Source organism: Hypanus sabinus, chromosome 6, assembly GCF_030144855.1.
Source record: "Hypanus sabinus isolate sHypSab1 chromosome 6, sHypSab1.hap1, whole genome shotgun sequence".
In the NCBI taxonomy this organism is placed as follows: domain Eukaryota; kingdom Metazoa; phylum Chordata; class Chondrichthyes; order Myliobatiformes; family Dasyatidae; genus Hypanus; species Hypanus sabinus.
The window spans coordinates 23,748,150-23,763,412 of NC_082711.1; the positions used below are offsets into that span (position 1 = coordinate 23,748,150).

At 41.5% G+C, this 15,263-nt stretch overlaps 1 protein-coding gene across 4 annotated transcripts in view; it reads left to right on the forward strand.

The window, feature by feature from the left end:
* The window catches only part of dpp6a (dipeptidyl-peptidase 6a), a 642,400-nt gene that overhangs the window by 593,388 nt on the left and 33,749 nt on the right, over positions 1-15,263 (forward strand). For all 4 annotated transcript variants that reach the window (XM_059971851.1, XM_059971852.1, XM_059971853.1 and 1 more), the window contains exons 17-18: positions 5,340-5,387; positions 10,861-10,959. In XM_059971851.1, the coding sequence (XP_059827834.1) occupies positions 5,340-5,387; positions 10,861-10,959 (147 nt within the window). The remainder of the gene's footprint in view (positions 1-5,339; positions 5,388-10,860; positions 10,960-15,263) is intronic.

Here is a 15,263-nt window from a genome sequence, read left to right on the forward strand (position 1 = left end):
GAATCAAACAAGAGGTGTTCACTGACTCCCAGAAAAAGCTAGTACAAGCTAAAAGGTGATAGGTTAAGCCAGGTGGGTCGGAAGAGGCAATGAAGTAAAAAGCTGGGAAGTGATAGGTGGAAAAGGTAAAGGGCTGGAGAAGAATAAATTTGATAGGAGAGGAGACTGGGTTATTAGAGAACGGGAAGGAAGAGGGGCATTAGGGTGAAGTGATGGGCAACCCTGCCATCCCCACAATCCTATCTACCCGTTTCACTGTTCTGATCATGATTAAAAAAAAATACTTGAACAGACACATGAATAGGAAAGCTTTAAAGGGATATAGGACAACTGCAGGTTAATTGAGCATATCTGTCAGGAGTGCTGCTACCTGAAAGTAGCACCCATCATCAAGGACTGTCAGCATCCGTCATCAAAGATCCTCATCCTCTCTTCTCACTTCTGCCACTGGGAGCCTCAGGTTTCTCACCCCCAGGTTCAGGAACAGTTATTGCTCTTTAACTATTATACTCCTGATCCAGCATGGATAACTTCACTCGCCTCAACTCTGAACTGATTCCACAACCTATGGACTCACTTTCAAGGCCTCCACAACTCATATTCTTAATGTTTTACATATATATATATATTTGGTTATTGTCATGACTTGTTTTTATTTTTACTTTTGTACAGTTTGTCTTCTTTTGCACATTGGTTGTCTTTGTAGTTTTTCAAAGATTTGTAGATTCTACAGTATTTCTCTGTTCTACTCTGAATGCCTGCAAGAAAATGCACCTCAGGGTAGAATATAGTGACATATATGTACTTTGATAATAAACTTACTTTGAACTTTGAGTTTCTGAAATGAGATTAACTTAGATAGTCACCTTAGGTCAGCATGGACTTGTTGAACTGAAGAACTGCTATTAGTCCGTGTCTTTCTGACTATTTCACTCACCCATTGATTCCCCTCACACACAAGATCCCATGATCTCCCAGACAGATAATCTTCCAGGCTCTGCTTTTCCATCTGCTGAATAATTGTGCTTGTATTGCAAGGAACTGATAGCCAGTAATCACATCCAAGGAAATACCCTTGGCCACTTGTCAGAAAGTCCCAAATGGGTTGTAACTGCTTTTCCGGAAATTGAATTTCCCATTCTTCGCTTACACCTAAAAGGGTTTTGGATTGGTAGTTTCATAAAGACCATTAAAAAAGGAGCAGAAATAATTTATTTGACCCATTGAGTCTTCTCCACCATTCCATCACAGCTGATTTATTGCCTCTCTTAAACCCATTCTCCTGCCTTCTCCCCGAAACCTTTGAAGCCCTTCCTAATCAAAGTTCGAAGTTCAAAGTCCTTTTTTTTTACCAAAGTATGTGTAAATTATCCAACATTGACATTCGTCTCCTTACAGGCAGCAACAAAGCAGGAGACCCAAAAGAACCTATTAAAAAAAAAGACCAACAACACAGAGAGAGGAAAAAAAAACAAATTGTGCAAACACTAAAAGCAGGCAACAGCATTCTGAATGGAAGTGAGACCATAGACACGAATCCCGGAGCAGGCCCACAGCCGCAGCCTCAGTTCATCACACAGCAGAGCAGATGGAGCAGCGAGCCAAACAAGCCCAGTCCTCACCTCCAGTCCTGACAACATGAGATAGATGGAATTCAATCCGGCATTTAAATTGTCCAAACGTTGGTTCACTCTCCGCACCAGGACAATGCAGTGTTGGAAAACGCATGGTCACGTACTTTAGTAGTAGAAATAAATGTGCTGACTGTTTTCTAAATGGGGAGAAAATCCAAAAATCTGAGATGCAAAGGGACTTGGAAGGTTAACTTGCAGGTAGAATCGGTAGTGAGGAAGGCAAATGTAATGTTAGCATTTGTTTCAAGGGGTCTTGAATACAAGAGCAGGGATGTGATGCTGAAGCTTTATAATCTAATCTAATAAGGCACTGGTGAGGCCTCACCTTGTGAACAGTTTTGGGCCCCTTATCTTGGAAAGGATGTGCTGAAACTGGAGAAGATTCAAAGGAGGTTCATGAAAATGATTCCAGGATTGAATGGCTTGTCATATGAAGAGTGTTTGTTGACACCAGGATTCAAAAGAATGAGAGGTGACCTCATTGAAACTTAACAAATGGCAAAAGGCCTTCACCGAGTGATTATGGAGAGGTTGTTTTCTATGATGTGAGAGTCTAAGACCAGAACAGAGGGGCGTCTTTTTAGAACAGAGATGAGGAGGAATTTCTTCAGCTATAGAGTGGTGAATTTGTGGAATTCTTTACCACAGGCAGCTGTGGAGGCCAAGTCTTGATGTATATTTAAGGCAAAGATTAATAGATTCTTGATTGGTCAGGCTATGAAGGGATATGGGGAGAAGGCAGGAGATTGGGGCTGAGAGGAAAATTGGATCCACCATGATGAAATGGCAGAGCAGACTGGATGGGCCTAATGGCTTAATTCTGCTCCTACATCTTATGGAAACTGCTCCACTCCAACTTTTTTTCCACTCTGCTTTCTCCAACTCATCTCTGACTCCTCCTCCATCTTGAACATGCCTCGACCTTACTCTGACTCCAACTCACACCCACACACTTCACTCCTCGAGCCAAACTCACCTTTGCTCGCCTCTTCTTTATTTGTGGTGACCATTTTCCAGAATTTTCCACAGAAAAAGTGTTACTAATAAAATATTTAGTTCCCCAACCATATCGCAGCCACCAGCCTGCGACCAGACATTGTCCTTGTGTCTGAGTCTACGAAGCAGGTGGTGATGCTGGAGCTGACAGTCCCGTGGGAAGATCGCTTGGAAGAGGCCTTTGAAAGGAAGCTATCGAAGTACGCAGGACTGGTCAGCAACTGCCCGCAGGCTGGAGGGAGAGCGAGGTGCCTCCCAGTGGAAGTTGGTTGTAGGGGATTTGCAGCCCATTCTTAGCCAGAGCCTTCAGCAATTTGGGCATCGAGGAAGAGAGGGCCTCAAGATGGCTGTGGCTCAAGAGAGGGGAACCATGGAGTCATGTGTAGCTAGCCATCTGGACACAAGCTGGGGTCTGATCAGCCCCGGCTGGGTCACCTGGAGAAGGGTGTATGAAGTCGAAAGACCCGAAACACCCGATGATTCCAGGAACATCACTGATGATGTGTCCAGAAGCATCAGTAGATGTATGCACACAGCAGTTCTATTTCTTGCTTTAAGAACCGCCAGTAAGCTGTCAGCCATCTTCAGCAGTGCTCCCTTAAACCTGTCAGCCTCCACTTTAGATATACCCAAGGACTTGGCTTCCACAGCAGCCTGTGGCAATGAATTCCACAGATTCACCACCCTCTGGCTAACGAAATTCCTCCTCATCTCCACAAAAAGGGATGTCCTTCTATTCTGAGGCTGTGCCCTCTGGTCCTAGATGCTGTGGCAATAAATTCCAGAGATTCACCAGCCTCTGGCTACAGAAGTTCCTCCTTATTTCTGTTCTAAAGAGATGCCCTTCTATTACGAGGCTGTGCCCTCTGGACCTAGATTCCCCACCTATAAAACAGCTGTCTATACTTCTGCTCGTTTATATTTTCCTGCTCAAACCACTGGCTCCCATCAGCATTCTCTTGCACAGGCCACACGTAAATACATTAAGACAAATTGGCTGAAGTAATTTATTTCAAAAGAACTGGATCACAATCACAGAGATAAAAATGCACTTTTACAAACTTGCATGGAGGGAGCCAGTCTGTTATTGATTATATCTTTCCTGATAAGGAGAGCAAGATTTATTAATAAGCTGCTGTGTAAACCCATTGATTTGTGGCTGAGAAACTGGAGAATTATAGTCGATTAGTTCAATGAATAAGATTAAATCTGCACATCAATAACAGGAAGGCATATGAAACCAGCAGAGATAAATCATAAGCAGGGACTGAATATTTCAACTGGTATACATTCTAAAACTGATAGGGTGCTATTTAACAACAGTATTTTTCAACCAGCTAAATAGAATTGGAATCAGAATCAGGTTTAATATCACTGGTATATGTCACAAAATCAATTGTTTTTGCTGCAGCTCTACAGTGCAATATGTACTAAATAGAAAAAAACATGAATTAGACTAAATGTGTGTGCATATATATAATATGCACACACATAATATTAAATATGTAGTGTAAAAATAGAAAGGGAAATAAAATAAATAGTGAAATAGTGTTCATGGGTACAATATCCATTCAGAAATCTAATGACAGAGGGGAAGAAACTGGCCGTGAATTATTGAGAGTGTGCCTTCAGGCTCCTGTACTTCCTTCCTGGTGATTAGAATAAGAACAAGAACTAGAATCAGAATAAGAAGTGCCACATTGGAGAGTTAGTTTTCGAAGTAGGCGAAGTGTAAACACGCCTGGTATGCTAGCATACCAATTATCCTGCACTCTTGCGATTTTGGTGGTGTCCGATGAGATTTTTGGTTATATTGATTGTTTTTCGTTATGTCACACACTTCTGTTTCACTTTTTATTTATCATGTTAAGCATCCGTATGGAAACTTCACCAGTAAAGCCGGTGAGTTTAAAGGTGGGGGGAGCAGAATTCTGCTGAGAGTGGAGTGAGGGAAACAGAACTCACCTTTTCTCCTTGGAGTGAAGGAGAATGAGAGGTGACCTGATAGAGGTGTATAAGATGATGAGAGGCATTGATCGTGTGGATAGTCAGAGGCTTTTTCCCCAGGGCTGAAATGGTTGCCACAAGAGGACACAGGTTTAAGGTGCTGGGGAGTAGGTACAGAGGAGATGTCAGGGGTAAGTTTTTTACTCAGAAAGTGGTGAGTGCGTGGAACGGGCTGCCGGCAACAGTGGTGGAGGCGGATACAATAGGGTCTTTTAAGAGGCTTTTAGATAGGTACATGGAGCTTAGTAAAATAGAGGGCTATAAGTAAGCCTAGTAATTTCTAAGGTAGGAACGTGTTCAGCACAACTTTGTGGGCCAAAGGGCCTGTATTGTGCTGTAGGTTTTCTATGTTTCTATAATAGAAAGAACCATTGCTCTGAGCATCTTGGGACTGGATGATTGGCCATCTTCCCTTTGTGAGTCACAACTCTCTAAGAATTGGAGCGATTTTCCTTCGATGGCCATTGACTTCAGGTTGTCCATACTCTACACTCAGTCAAATGCTGCAGTGTTGTGAATGACATTCAGGTTTGCCTTACCACTGGAAACCAACTCCTCAGAGATGTGGTAATAAATAACTGGTGGTAGTACTCTAGGGGTTGGTGTGAACTAGATCCCATTGCAACTTATGCCAATTAACTAAAAGTTTCTTTCTTCTTTTTTATCCATCTTACTTGTTGACATTTTTCCTTTTGTTCTCAGGCCCAGGAGTTCCAAGAGTCACTGTTCACAGCACGAGTGATAGACACGGTAAGCAGTCTCTTTTCACTTTGAGCAGTAAGTATTCCTTTGACATATATTCTCAAACTGCAGACTATGTATTTTTTAGGTCTTAGTCGGTAGTCACACCTTCCTTGCTTACACATCACCTACTCTAAACCCAATTCTCCTTTCTATTCACACACTTAAAGTGCCTGGTTCTAGGAATCATTCTAATATGTGTCATCAGTCTGTGAAGATGTGTGAAAAGCTGTGGCTAAACCAGTGTTACATAAAAATTCATCCTGACTTCCTTGTTCCTATTCTCTATTCTTCTACCTATCACACATTGGACTTTGGATTCCGCCTGTGTCTGAAAGGAGTTTGTATGTTCTCCCCTGAATTGCATGGGTTTCCTCCAGGTAGTCTGGTTTCCTCCCACATTCCTAAGACGTCTGCATTAGGGTTAGTAGTTTGTTGGACTCTTTTCATTATTTTCTTATTTTCAAGAAACTAGACACATAATTTCAAGGTTTCACATTTAGATTGTAGCCGCTTCTCCTTTATAATCACTCTTATCATTCCTATTGTTGAAATTTACAAAAATAAATAAATATTGAGACATCGCACAGAATAGGCCCTTCTGGCCCTTCAAGACATGCTGCCCAGTAGCCCCTGATTTAACCCTCACCTAATCAAGGGACAATTGACAGTCCAATCAAACCTTTGGACTGTGGGAGGAAACTGGTGCATCTGGACATGGTCATGGGGAGAACATGCAAACTCCTTCCAGACAGCAATGGGAAATTGAACCCCAGTTGCTAGTACTATAAAGCGCGGTGCTACTGTTCATGAAACGGAGCACCTCATGTTTACTGTGCATTATATCTCATCTGCCAATTCCACCATCTCCTTAATGTTTGTATCTGCCTTCCTCAAAGTTCACAAGGCATCCAGGTTCTGTGTCATCTGCAGATCTGGAAACTGCACCCTGTACATTCAGTCCAAGTCATAGTAAGAAAAGCGGTACTCAGGACTAATGAAGAGACCTTAACCCAGAAAATTTCTCTCTACTTTGATGCTTCCTGGTCTGCTGAGTGTTTAATAAGGTATTTTTAAGAGACTCCTGGATAGGCACATGGAGCTTAGAAGAATAAAGAGTTATAGGTAACCCGAGGTAATTTCTAAAGTAAGTACAAGTTCGGCACAGCATTGTGGGCCGAGGGTCCTGTATTGTGCTGTAGGTTTTCTATGTTTCTTAATTCCATTAAGGAATTGCAAGAAAACAATGTGTGACCTTCAAGAGCTACACCACCAACATTTGTTAAAGTGATTTTGACCTCTATTACTAATGATTGCTACCACTCAAAGTTGCTGTCAAAACTAAATATATTTACACTGGGCCAATAATCCAGACCATACAGTTTCAAACTGAGCATGCAGAATTAAACTCAGATTGGAAAATATGCAATTAAAGTTTGCTGTTACAAAAAGAAGACACGCAGATCTTGAAGGTTAAATGTTTCACCTGAAGAGCAATTGATATCTGGAATGCATGGCCAGAGGAGGTTGCGGAAGCAGGATCAGAAGTTAACTGGATGGCTGCTTGAATGAGCAGGGCAAAGAGTGATACAGAATTAATTCAGGTATGTGGGAATAGAATCAAGATAGCCATCACAGATGTGGAGGACCAAAATATCTATTCTTATGTCGTACTCCTCGATAATCCTGCTAATTTTAAAACCCAACCGTCCTTCCTTAATCCGGTCTATCTGTTGCTCCATTGCCCTTCTTAAATGGCCTATCAAACCAGGATCAGAAGAGAAGACCACCTATCTGTTCCAGGGAATAACTACAACCTTTGCATCCACCTCAGGAAAAAAATTTGTAAAATGCTTAGTGATGTACTGAAGTCATTCAGTAGCACACTTATGTTGGAGCTGTGCCATTAGCTAGGGTTATCTTTATTAAAATTCTTATTGTACTCACACCTTCCATATAATGTGCACCGTCAATACAGGAGATGATCTGTTTTGCAGCATCCCTTTGTTCTCTGATTCCCAGGTCCCGGTATTTTCCTAATGAACGTCAGTCATGGGTTTTTTGGCAGTCCTTATATTCTTGTGCTGTTCTGAAGTTTGGTAAGGGCTAGGATTCCAAGAATCACCTCCCTTTTCTGTCCCTCTGTTCTCTTCCCATGAAAGGTGATTACCAAATGTCTAAAGAAGCTTTTTACTGCCCATTTTTACTTTCCACAAAGGTTACTCTCACTTTCTTTCCACATCAATTTCTTGGATCTCCTTTACTTGAATTTTGAAATGTTTCCAATCACTGGTCACTTGTGTAAAGGTCTTTTCCTTTGATGTAATGCTGTCTTTAATGTCACTTGAAAGCCACACTGGATTACTTCTTCTACTGTTTTTTATGTCTTGAAAGATATTTGTTTTCTTCACGTATTAGCTATTCCTCATTTTTGAACATACTGTACATCTTTAATGTAGTTTCCCATCTATCTTAGCCAACTCATTTCTTCTGGCTTCATATTTTGATTTGTTTGCATATAAAACACTGGATCGAGATTGAAATAATTAATTTTCAATGCCTATAAAATTATTATGATCACTCTTCCATGAAGACCCCTTAGGCAGATTGCTAATGAATCCTTTCAGATTACATACTGTTAGATCCAAAATTGCCTGTTGTCTGGTTAGATCATCAGTACAATGACCTAGAAACCATAATGCATACACTAAAGGAATTCATTTTCCAAATGATTAATATTAATTTGATTTCTCAAATCTAATTATAGGTTAAAAATCCCCATAATTACTGTATTTGTATTATTGCATGCGACTCTTTTTCCCTGTATTGCACCCTACCCTACACTACCATATATATTATAAACAACACCCAGCAGTATTTTCTGCCCCTTACCATTTCTTCGCTTCACACAAACTGAATTCTGTTTCCTCATTTTCGAAACCCAGATTTAGTTCCACCTTTACACCATCCTTTAATGTCAGACTAACCCTTTTTCATTTTGCCTATCTTTTCGAGAAGTTAAGAATCGCAAAATGTTTTGTCCTCAACCCAAGGTTACCTTTCACACTGGATATAAGATCGATCCCATTTATTTCTATTTGTGCTGTTAATTCATTTACCCAGTTGCAAATACAGCAGGCCACACATTTGTTCTGTTGCTATTACTCTCTTCTTTGACTCTAAGTGGGTGCTAATAAACTTACAGAGTATGCCCATATTCAGCAAGTGATGTTGAGCTTAGGTAAAAGTGACTAAGTACTTTTTGGTAGGAGGAATGGAAAGGTCACATAACTTAGAATGTGTATCTCTAGTTGAGTCAGAAAACAGGCCTTTGGGCCCACTATGCTGAACTTGTTCACTATACTGAACTGAACTTGTTGCGTGTAAAATCTGATCCCGTTTGTCTGCATTAGCACTGTTACTTTTCTATGCCTTGCCTATTTAAGTATACATATGTTGTTGAAATATCTCCCAAACACAGTTGAACCTGATTCCTCATCGTCCTCTGGCAGCACGCTCCAGGCATAACCACTCTTTGTGTAAAGAAAAATGTACTTCTCTGGAAGAGAGAAAAGAGATTCTGTAGTTAGTAGAAATCCTGAGCCACACACAAAACGCTGGAGGTACTCAGCAGGCAAGATTACATCTATAGAGGGAAATGAAGTTTCAGACTGAGACCCTTCATCAGGACTGGAAAGGAAGGGCGCTCCTGACTTCAGAAGGGTCTCGATCAAACTGTCGACTGTATACTTCCCTCCATAGATGCTGACTGACCTGCTGAGTTCCTTCAGCATTTTGTGTATGTTCATCATCATCATCATTATATGTCATGTCATATGACATGGGTGATTATTGTCTTTGACCATAGTTGTTCTTGGTAAATTTTTCTGCAGAAGTGGTTTGCCATTGCCTTCTTCTGGACAGTATCTTTACAGCCATTATCAACACTCTTCAGAGACTGTCTGCCTGGAGTCAATGGTCACATAACCAGGAATTGTGATATGCACCAGCTGCTCATACGACCATCCACCACCTGCACTCATGGCTTCACACGACCCGAATCAAGAGGGGATGGGGGGGCTAAGCAGATGCTACACATTGCCCAGGGGTGACCTGCAGACTAGCGTTGGGAAGGAGCATCGTACATTTCCTTTGGTAGAGACATGCCTCCATCCCACCACTCATGTGTGCTACCCCTCTATAAAACCCCTAACCCTTGGCTTAAACCTATGCCTGCTTGATTATGATACCACCAACAAGGGAGAAGTGGAAGTGCCAGGAGGAAGCCTACACAGTCACTTGGAAGACGGTTAAACTCCACCCAGATAGCGCCAGATGTCAGGAATGAACCCTGGTGCTCTGAGGCAGTAGACCTACTGTATATGCACCACTGTGCTGCCAATGGCCAGAATTGGAGAAGTGTACATACTCCTAAAATTGGAGGGTTTCAGGAAAATCACAAAGAGAGTTGAGAAAGAGATGGAATTTAAAACAAATATGTGAATGCTAATAATCAGATTTTTACAAGGAGTTTTGCGAATAATTTGTTAGAGGAATTCAGTGGGTTGAACCGCATCTGCAGGAGGAAAGGAATTGTCAACATCTGCAATTCTTTGCTCTCTGCAGATGGTGCTCAAACCACTGAGTTCCTCCAGCAGATTGTTTGTTGCACCAGATTCTAATCTCTTGTCATCTATACAAATAAATTCATCACTTTAGTGCAGTGAGGTAGTACAAGGGCAAACAATATTGAGGCCCTCCATTGGTCAATGATGGCCACAGACGTTGCGTCCCAGCTGTTTGCGTGATACACGAGCCAGGCAGCACGACATGGAGAGCAGGGCGTTGCCGATGTAGCAAGCTGTCCCTCTCCACAAAGCTGATAAATGCAAAGGACCGGCAGAGACCAATACAGTTTGACACCTGAAGTGTCGCAGGAGTTGCCAGTCAGCGTGGAAGTCATTATAGGACTCCAGCTCTGATTTTTCCTCCGGGTTTACTACCGAAGCCTTTCCCATGAGTAGCTATAACCGCAAGGCAGCGGAGATTTGTGATTTTGTGATCAGAGTTTCAGATGAATAACAGCATGCAGAATAAAGTGTTACAGTTACAGGGAAAGTGTGGTATAAAATACGGTATACAGACAATACGGTGTAAGGTCATAATGAGATAACTTGCAAGATCAAGAGTCCTATCTTATCATACTAGAAGACCATTCAATAGTCTTATAATAATGAGATAAAAGCTGTTCCTGAGACTGGTGGTATGTGCTTTTGGGCTTTTGTATCTTCAGCCTGGTAGGAAGGGGGAGCAGAGAGAATATATGGGGTGAAAGAGATCTTTGATTATGCTGGCTGCTTTACTGAGGCAGCACAAAGTACAGTATAGACAAGAGAATGAAAAGGAGGCAGGTTTCTGAGCTGTGTCCACAACTCTCTCAGTTTCTTGTGGTCCTTAAACTCTGTTTTTTTTACCCCTTTAGAATATTTTGTGCTGGAGAAAAATGAGAAGGTCTACAATGCTACTGAGAGCAAACAAATGCCCAAGATAGAGTTCACAGAAGTTCAGATAAAGGACTACAGTAAGTATCTTCTCTTTCAGGTCATGGACAAAAAGAAGCACATCTGAGCACTGATAAAATACCAGCCTGGAGTTACATCATTTGAAAGGTTCTCATTGAACTTTATTTGCTCCCACTCCTCCTAGCCATAAGACATGACATGATCCAATAAAATATCAATGTAGTTTAACGACTATAATTTAGTTTGTTATGAGTCAAGGTCACTCAAACGTTATAATTTTGTCAACTTTATTCAATTTGTGGAAAGTTGCTTGTGGGAGCATTAATAATTTAGGTCTGACTTGTTGTCTATTTAATACTGCATGTTTACATGTGAAATTAACCAGGGTGCTTTCTGTTTAGTTATTTATCTTGTGCACTGTGCTGTGCAGCTGGAAGCTTTACAAATGCACTCAGTGGCCACTTTATTACATACACACCTGTATACCTGCTCGTGAATGCGAATATCTAATCAGCCAATCATGTGGCAGTAACTCGATGCTTAAAAGCATGTCAAGAGGTTCGGTAGTTGGGTCAGATCAAACATCTGAATGGGGAAGAAATGCGATCTAAGTGACTTTGACCATGGAATGATTGTCAGTACCATAGAAGCATGGAAACATAGAAAACCTACAGTGCAGTACAGGCCCTTCAGCCCACAATGCTGTGCTGAACATGTACGTACTTTAGAAATTACGTAGGGTTAAGCCCTCTATTTTTCTAAGCTCCAGATGGGGTGGTCTGAGTATTTCAAAAACTGCTGACCTCATGGGATTTTCACACAGAACAGTCTCCAGAGTTTACTGAGAACGATGTTTAAAAAAAGTCATCCAGTGAGCAGCAGTTCTATGGGCAAAAATGCCTTGTTAATAAGAGAGGTCAGAGGAGAGTGGCCAGACTGGTTCAAGCTGACAGGCAGCCTGCAAACAGCTATGCACTACAACAGTGCGGTTGTAGCAACTCTGAATGCACAATATGTTGAACCTTGAAGTGGCCGGGTTACAGCAGCAGAAGACTGTGAACATGTATTCCAGTTCATGAATATACATGAGTGTCTTCTACTCCTGAGAATCTCACTGGCAATTTGATGTTGCTTTACACTGCTGCGGCCCTAGGATTTATCTACTTGTTTATTTGCCACAAACCAGAGCAATTCTTTGTGGTGCTGTCCATTAATATTTGAGCTCTGCTGCAATGTTAATCTGCCAATGATGCGGTACGTATATACTCAGGAGTACTAATCAGAGCTTCATTGTCCTGAGGAATTGAAGAGGAACGAACTCAGGAAATGGGTCAACAAAACTGATAGTGCTGTACTTACTATGAGAAACTTTATAAGCTGCGTTTGTTGGAGTGAGGAGGCTGGGAGAGTCAAATTCAAGGTCAAGTTTATTTTAAGTACAAGTACCTGTATCCATAGGTGCAATGAAAAAATTACCTGAGGCAACATCACAGGCATATAATCAGAAACCATAAATTAAAAATAACTTTTACAAAAAAGTACAAATTAGGAGAAAGAACACGAAGTTCATTTTCATGCAAAGTGATCATAGTTTTGCTAAACTGTAAGTTGTGCTGGTTGGCTCAAGGCCTGAATGCTTGAAGGGAAGTAGCTGTTCTTGAACCTGGTGGTATGGGACTTCAGGCTTCTGTGCCTCCTGCACGATGGCAGGCAAAGATGACATGGCCCAGATGGTGGTGATCTTCGATGATGGATGTTGGCTTCTTGAGGCAGTGCCATCTGTAGATACTACCATTGGTGGGAAGGAATGGGTCCGTTTTTATAGCTGAGCCCACTACTCTCTGCCACTTCTTGCATTCCTCACATTCGAATTACCACACCAGACCATGATACGAGTTAGGTCGCTTTCTACACTATATCTGTCAACGTTTGTTAAGTATTCAATGACAAGTTAGACTTCCTTAACCTTCTGAAAAGGTAATTTATGAGAGGCATAAACAGTGCTCCACTACTCAATCATGGCTGATTTATTGTCACTCTCAACCCTATTATCCTGCCTCCTCCTTAATTGACCTTATCAATTAAGAACCTATGAAATTCCATGTTAAATATACTGAATGAATTGGCTCCCATAGCTATCTGTGGCAATGAATTGCAGAGATTTACCTCCCTCTGGCTAAAAAATTTCCTCCTCATCTCTGTCCTAACCGAACATCCTTCTATTCTGAGGCTGTGCCCTCTGGTTCTAGTCTCCCCACTGGAGGGAACGTCCTCTTCATGCCCACTCTATCTGGACCAGCAATAGATTCCACCCCCACCCCCCTTGTTTTCCAAACTACAGCAAGTACAGGACCGGAGCTCCTCATATGCTTTTTTCATCCATGAGATGGTGTCCAAACATTCCAACAGCCTTATACAGTATTCTTAACATTGCGAGCTGCTTCACAGGGGACCCTCTAAGTATGAGGTTCTCAGGTTGGGAACCCCTGCTCTAAATGAACGTCAATACCTAGCCACATAGGGAGATACAGGGACAATTGTTGAAAAGCCTTTCGCAGAGCATCTTAAAGCAGGAAACAGGAGTATAGAAAAGGGAAAATTTAGTTTTGGAGTCCCAGAGCTTGTGGCTTTGGCAGCTGGGGCCACACTCACCAGGGGCAGAAAGACTAAATTCTGAGATGGGAACATAATCAGAATTGGAGGAGCAGTGTAAAATGGTAGATTGCTGAGCTGGAGGGTATGGTGAGTGTAGTCTGGTTTACCTCAGATCTGGTGCAAATGATTGGAAGGGGCAAGGCCACGGACAGATGTATGGGCCATGACAAAAGGGCTAGAAGCTCATATTGAAGTAAGCACACAGCAAACATACAATTAACATTGTGAGTCACTTCTTGACACAGGATAAACTACTTGTAGAGATCTGAAGTTCAGGTGGACTAGTTGTGATAAATATCCCACAGTCCTTTCAGTAGAAACTGGGTGTTCTAATATTCATTGCCTGCAGGAGTGCATAGCGATAATAATAATGTATGACTGTATATTGATGTACCAAATGCCCTTCTTTCTCTCTGCCTATCAGTGTGATTGGGCTTGACCAGCAGTGCAAAATAGATCAGAGTGAATCAAGGGCCAGTTTTATAGTTTCACATTAAATTCCTCTTTTTACTCAAGTCAATGGTTGATCAAAGTATTAAATTTGTTAACTGTTTTTCTTTCTAACCTGTTTCACATAAATATCTAAGTTACATTCCAGCAACGCCTTGAGACCATAAAACACAGGAGCAGAATTAGACTAATCAGCCCATCGAGTCTGCTCCGCCATTCCATCATGTCTGACTTATTTGCCCTCTCAACCTCATTCACCTGCATTCTCCCTGTAATCTTTGACACCCTTACTAATCAAGGACCTATCAACTTCTGCTTTAAATATATCCACATTCCCCTGATCATATTAAGCAAGTCTGAGCAGCTTCTTGCCACAGGTACCTGACTTTTAGCAGACACTAAATTTTTCCTTTCACGGTTTATAACAGATCTCCACTCCCCAATTTTCTTGCCTCGACAGCTTCATATAATGGTTATCATTTGTTCCAGTTTCAGTTGGGGATCATTTCTCTGAACTTCACTTCTCTCTCCACTAACCGCTTTCTTGTCAGCTTCTTTGTACTACGCTCCTAAACTGTGGAACTCAATACCTAAAACTATAAAAGATACTGACTCACTTGACACTTTAAACTCCAGACAAAGCCTATTTATCTAAACTTGCTTTTAACTAACATCTTTTTGCCTTTTGTTTTCATGTTTATTTTTATTTCCTCATTTTATTTTCACGTTTGCACTTTGTTCCATTGTAAAGCATTTGAAATTATTCTACTGAAAAGTGTTGTCTGTATGAAAAGTGCTCTATAAATAAGTTATTCTTTTCTGCTGCTTCAGCATTTTCTGTTTTATTTGTTGTCATCTTTTCTTCTGCCCTGTTACTTAACCCATCATTCTTGTCTAAGTGACAAGATGACAGTTGACAGATGCAGCACACCCGGTAAAAGCCGTTCTAGAACGTAGAATATAGAACAGCACAACTTTGGAATCAGCCCTTCAGACAATGATGACTGTGCTGACCATGGTGCCAAATTAAGCTGATCCTTTCTGAGGATCCATATTCCTCCATTCACTGCATATTCATGTGCCTCTTGAATGCCTCTGTTGCACCTGCTTCCACACCACCCCTGCCAACATGTTCCAGGCACTTACCCTCTCTGAGTGACAAACAACATGCCTTGTTTCTCCTTTAAACTTTCCCTCTCTTACCTCATCTTGCATTTCCACCCTGTGAGAAAGATTCTGCCTGTCTACCCTATCGATA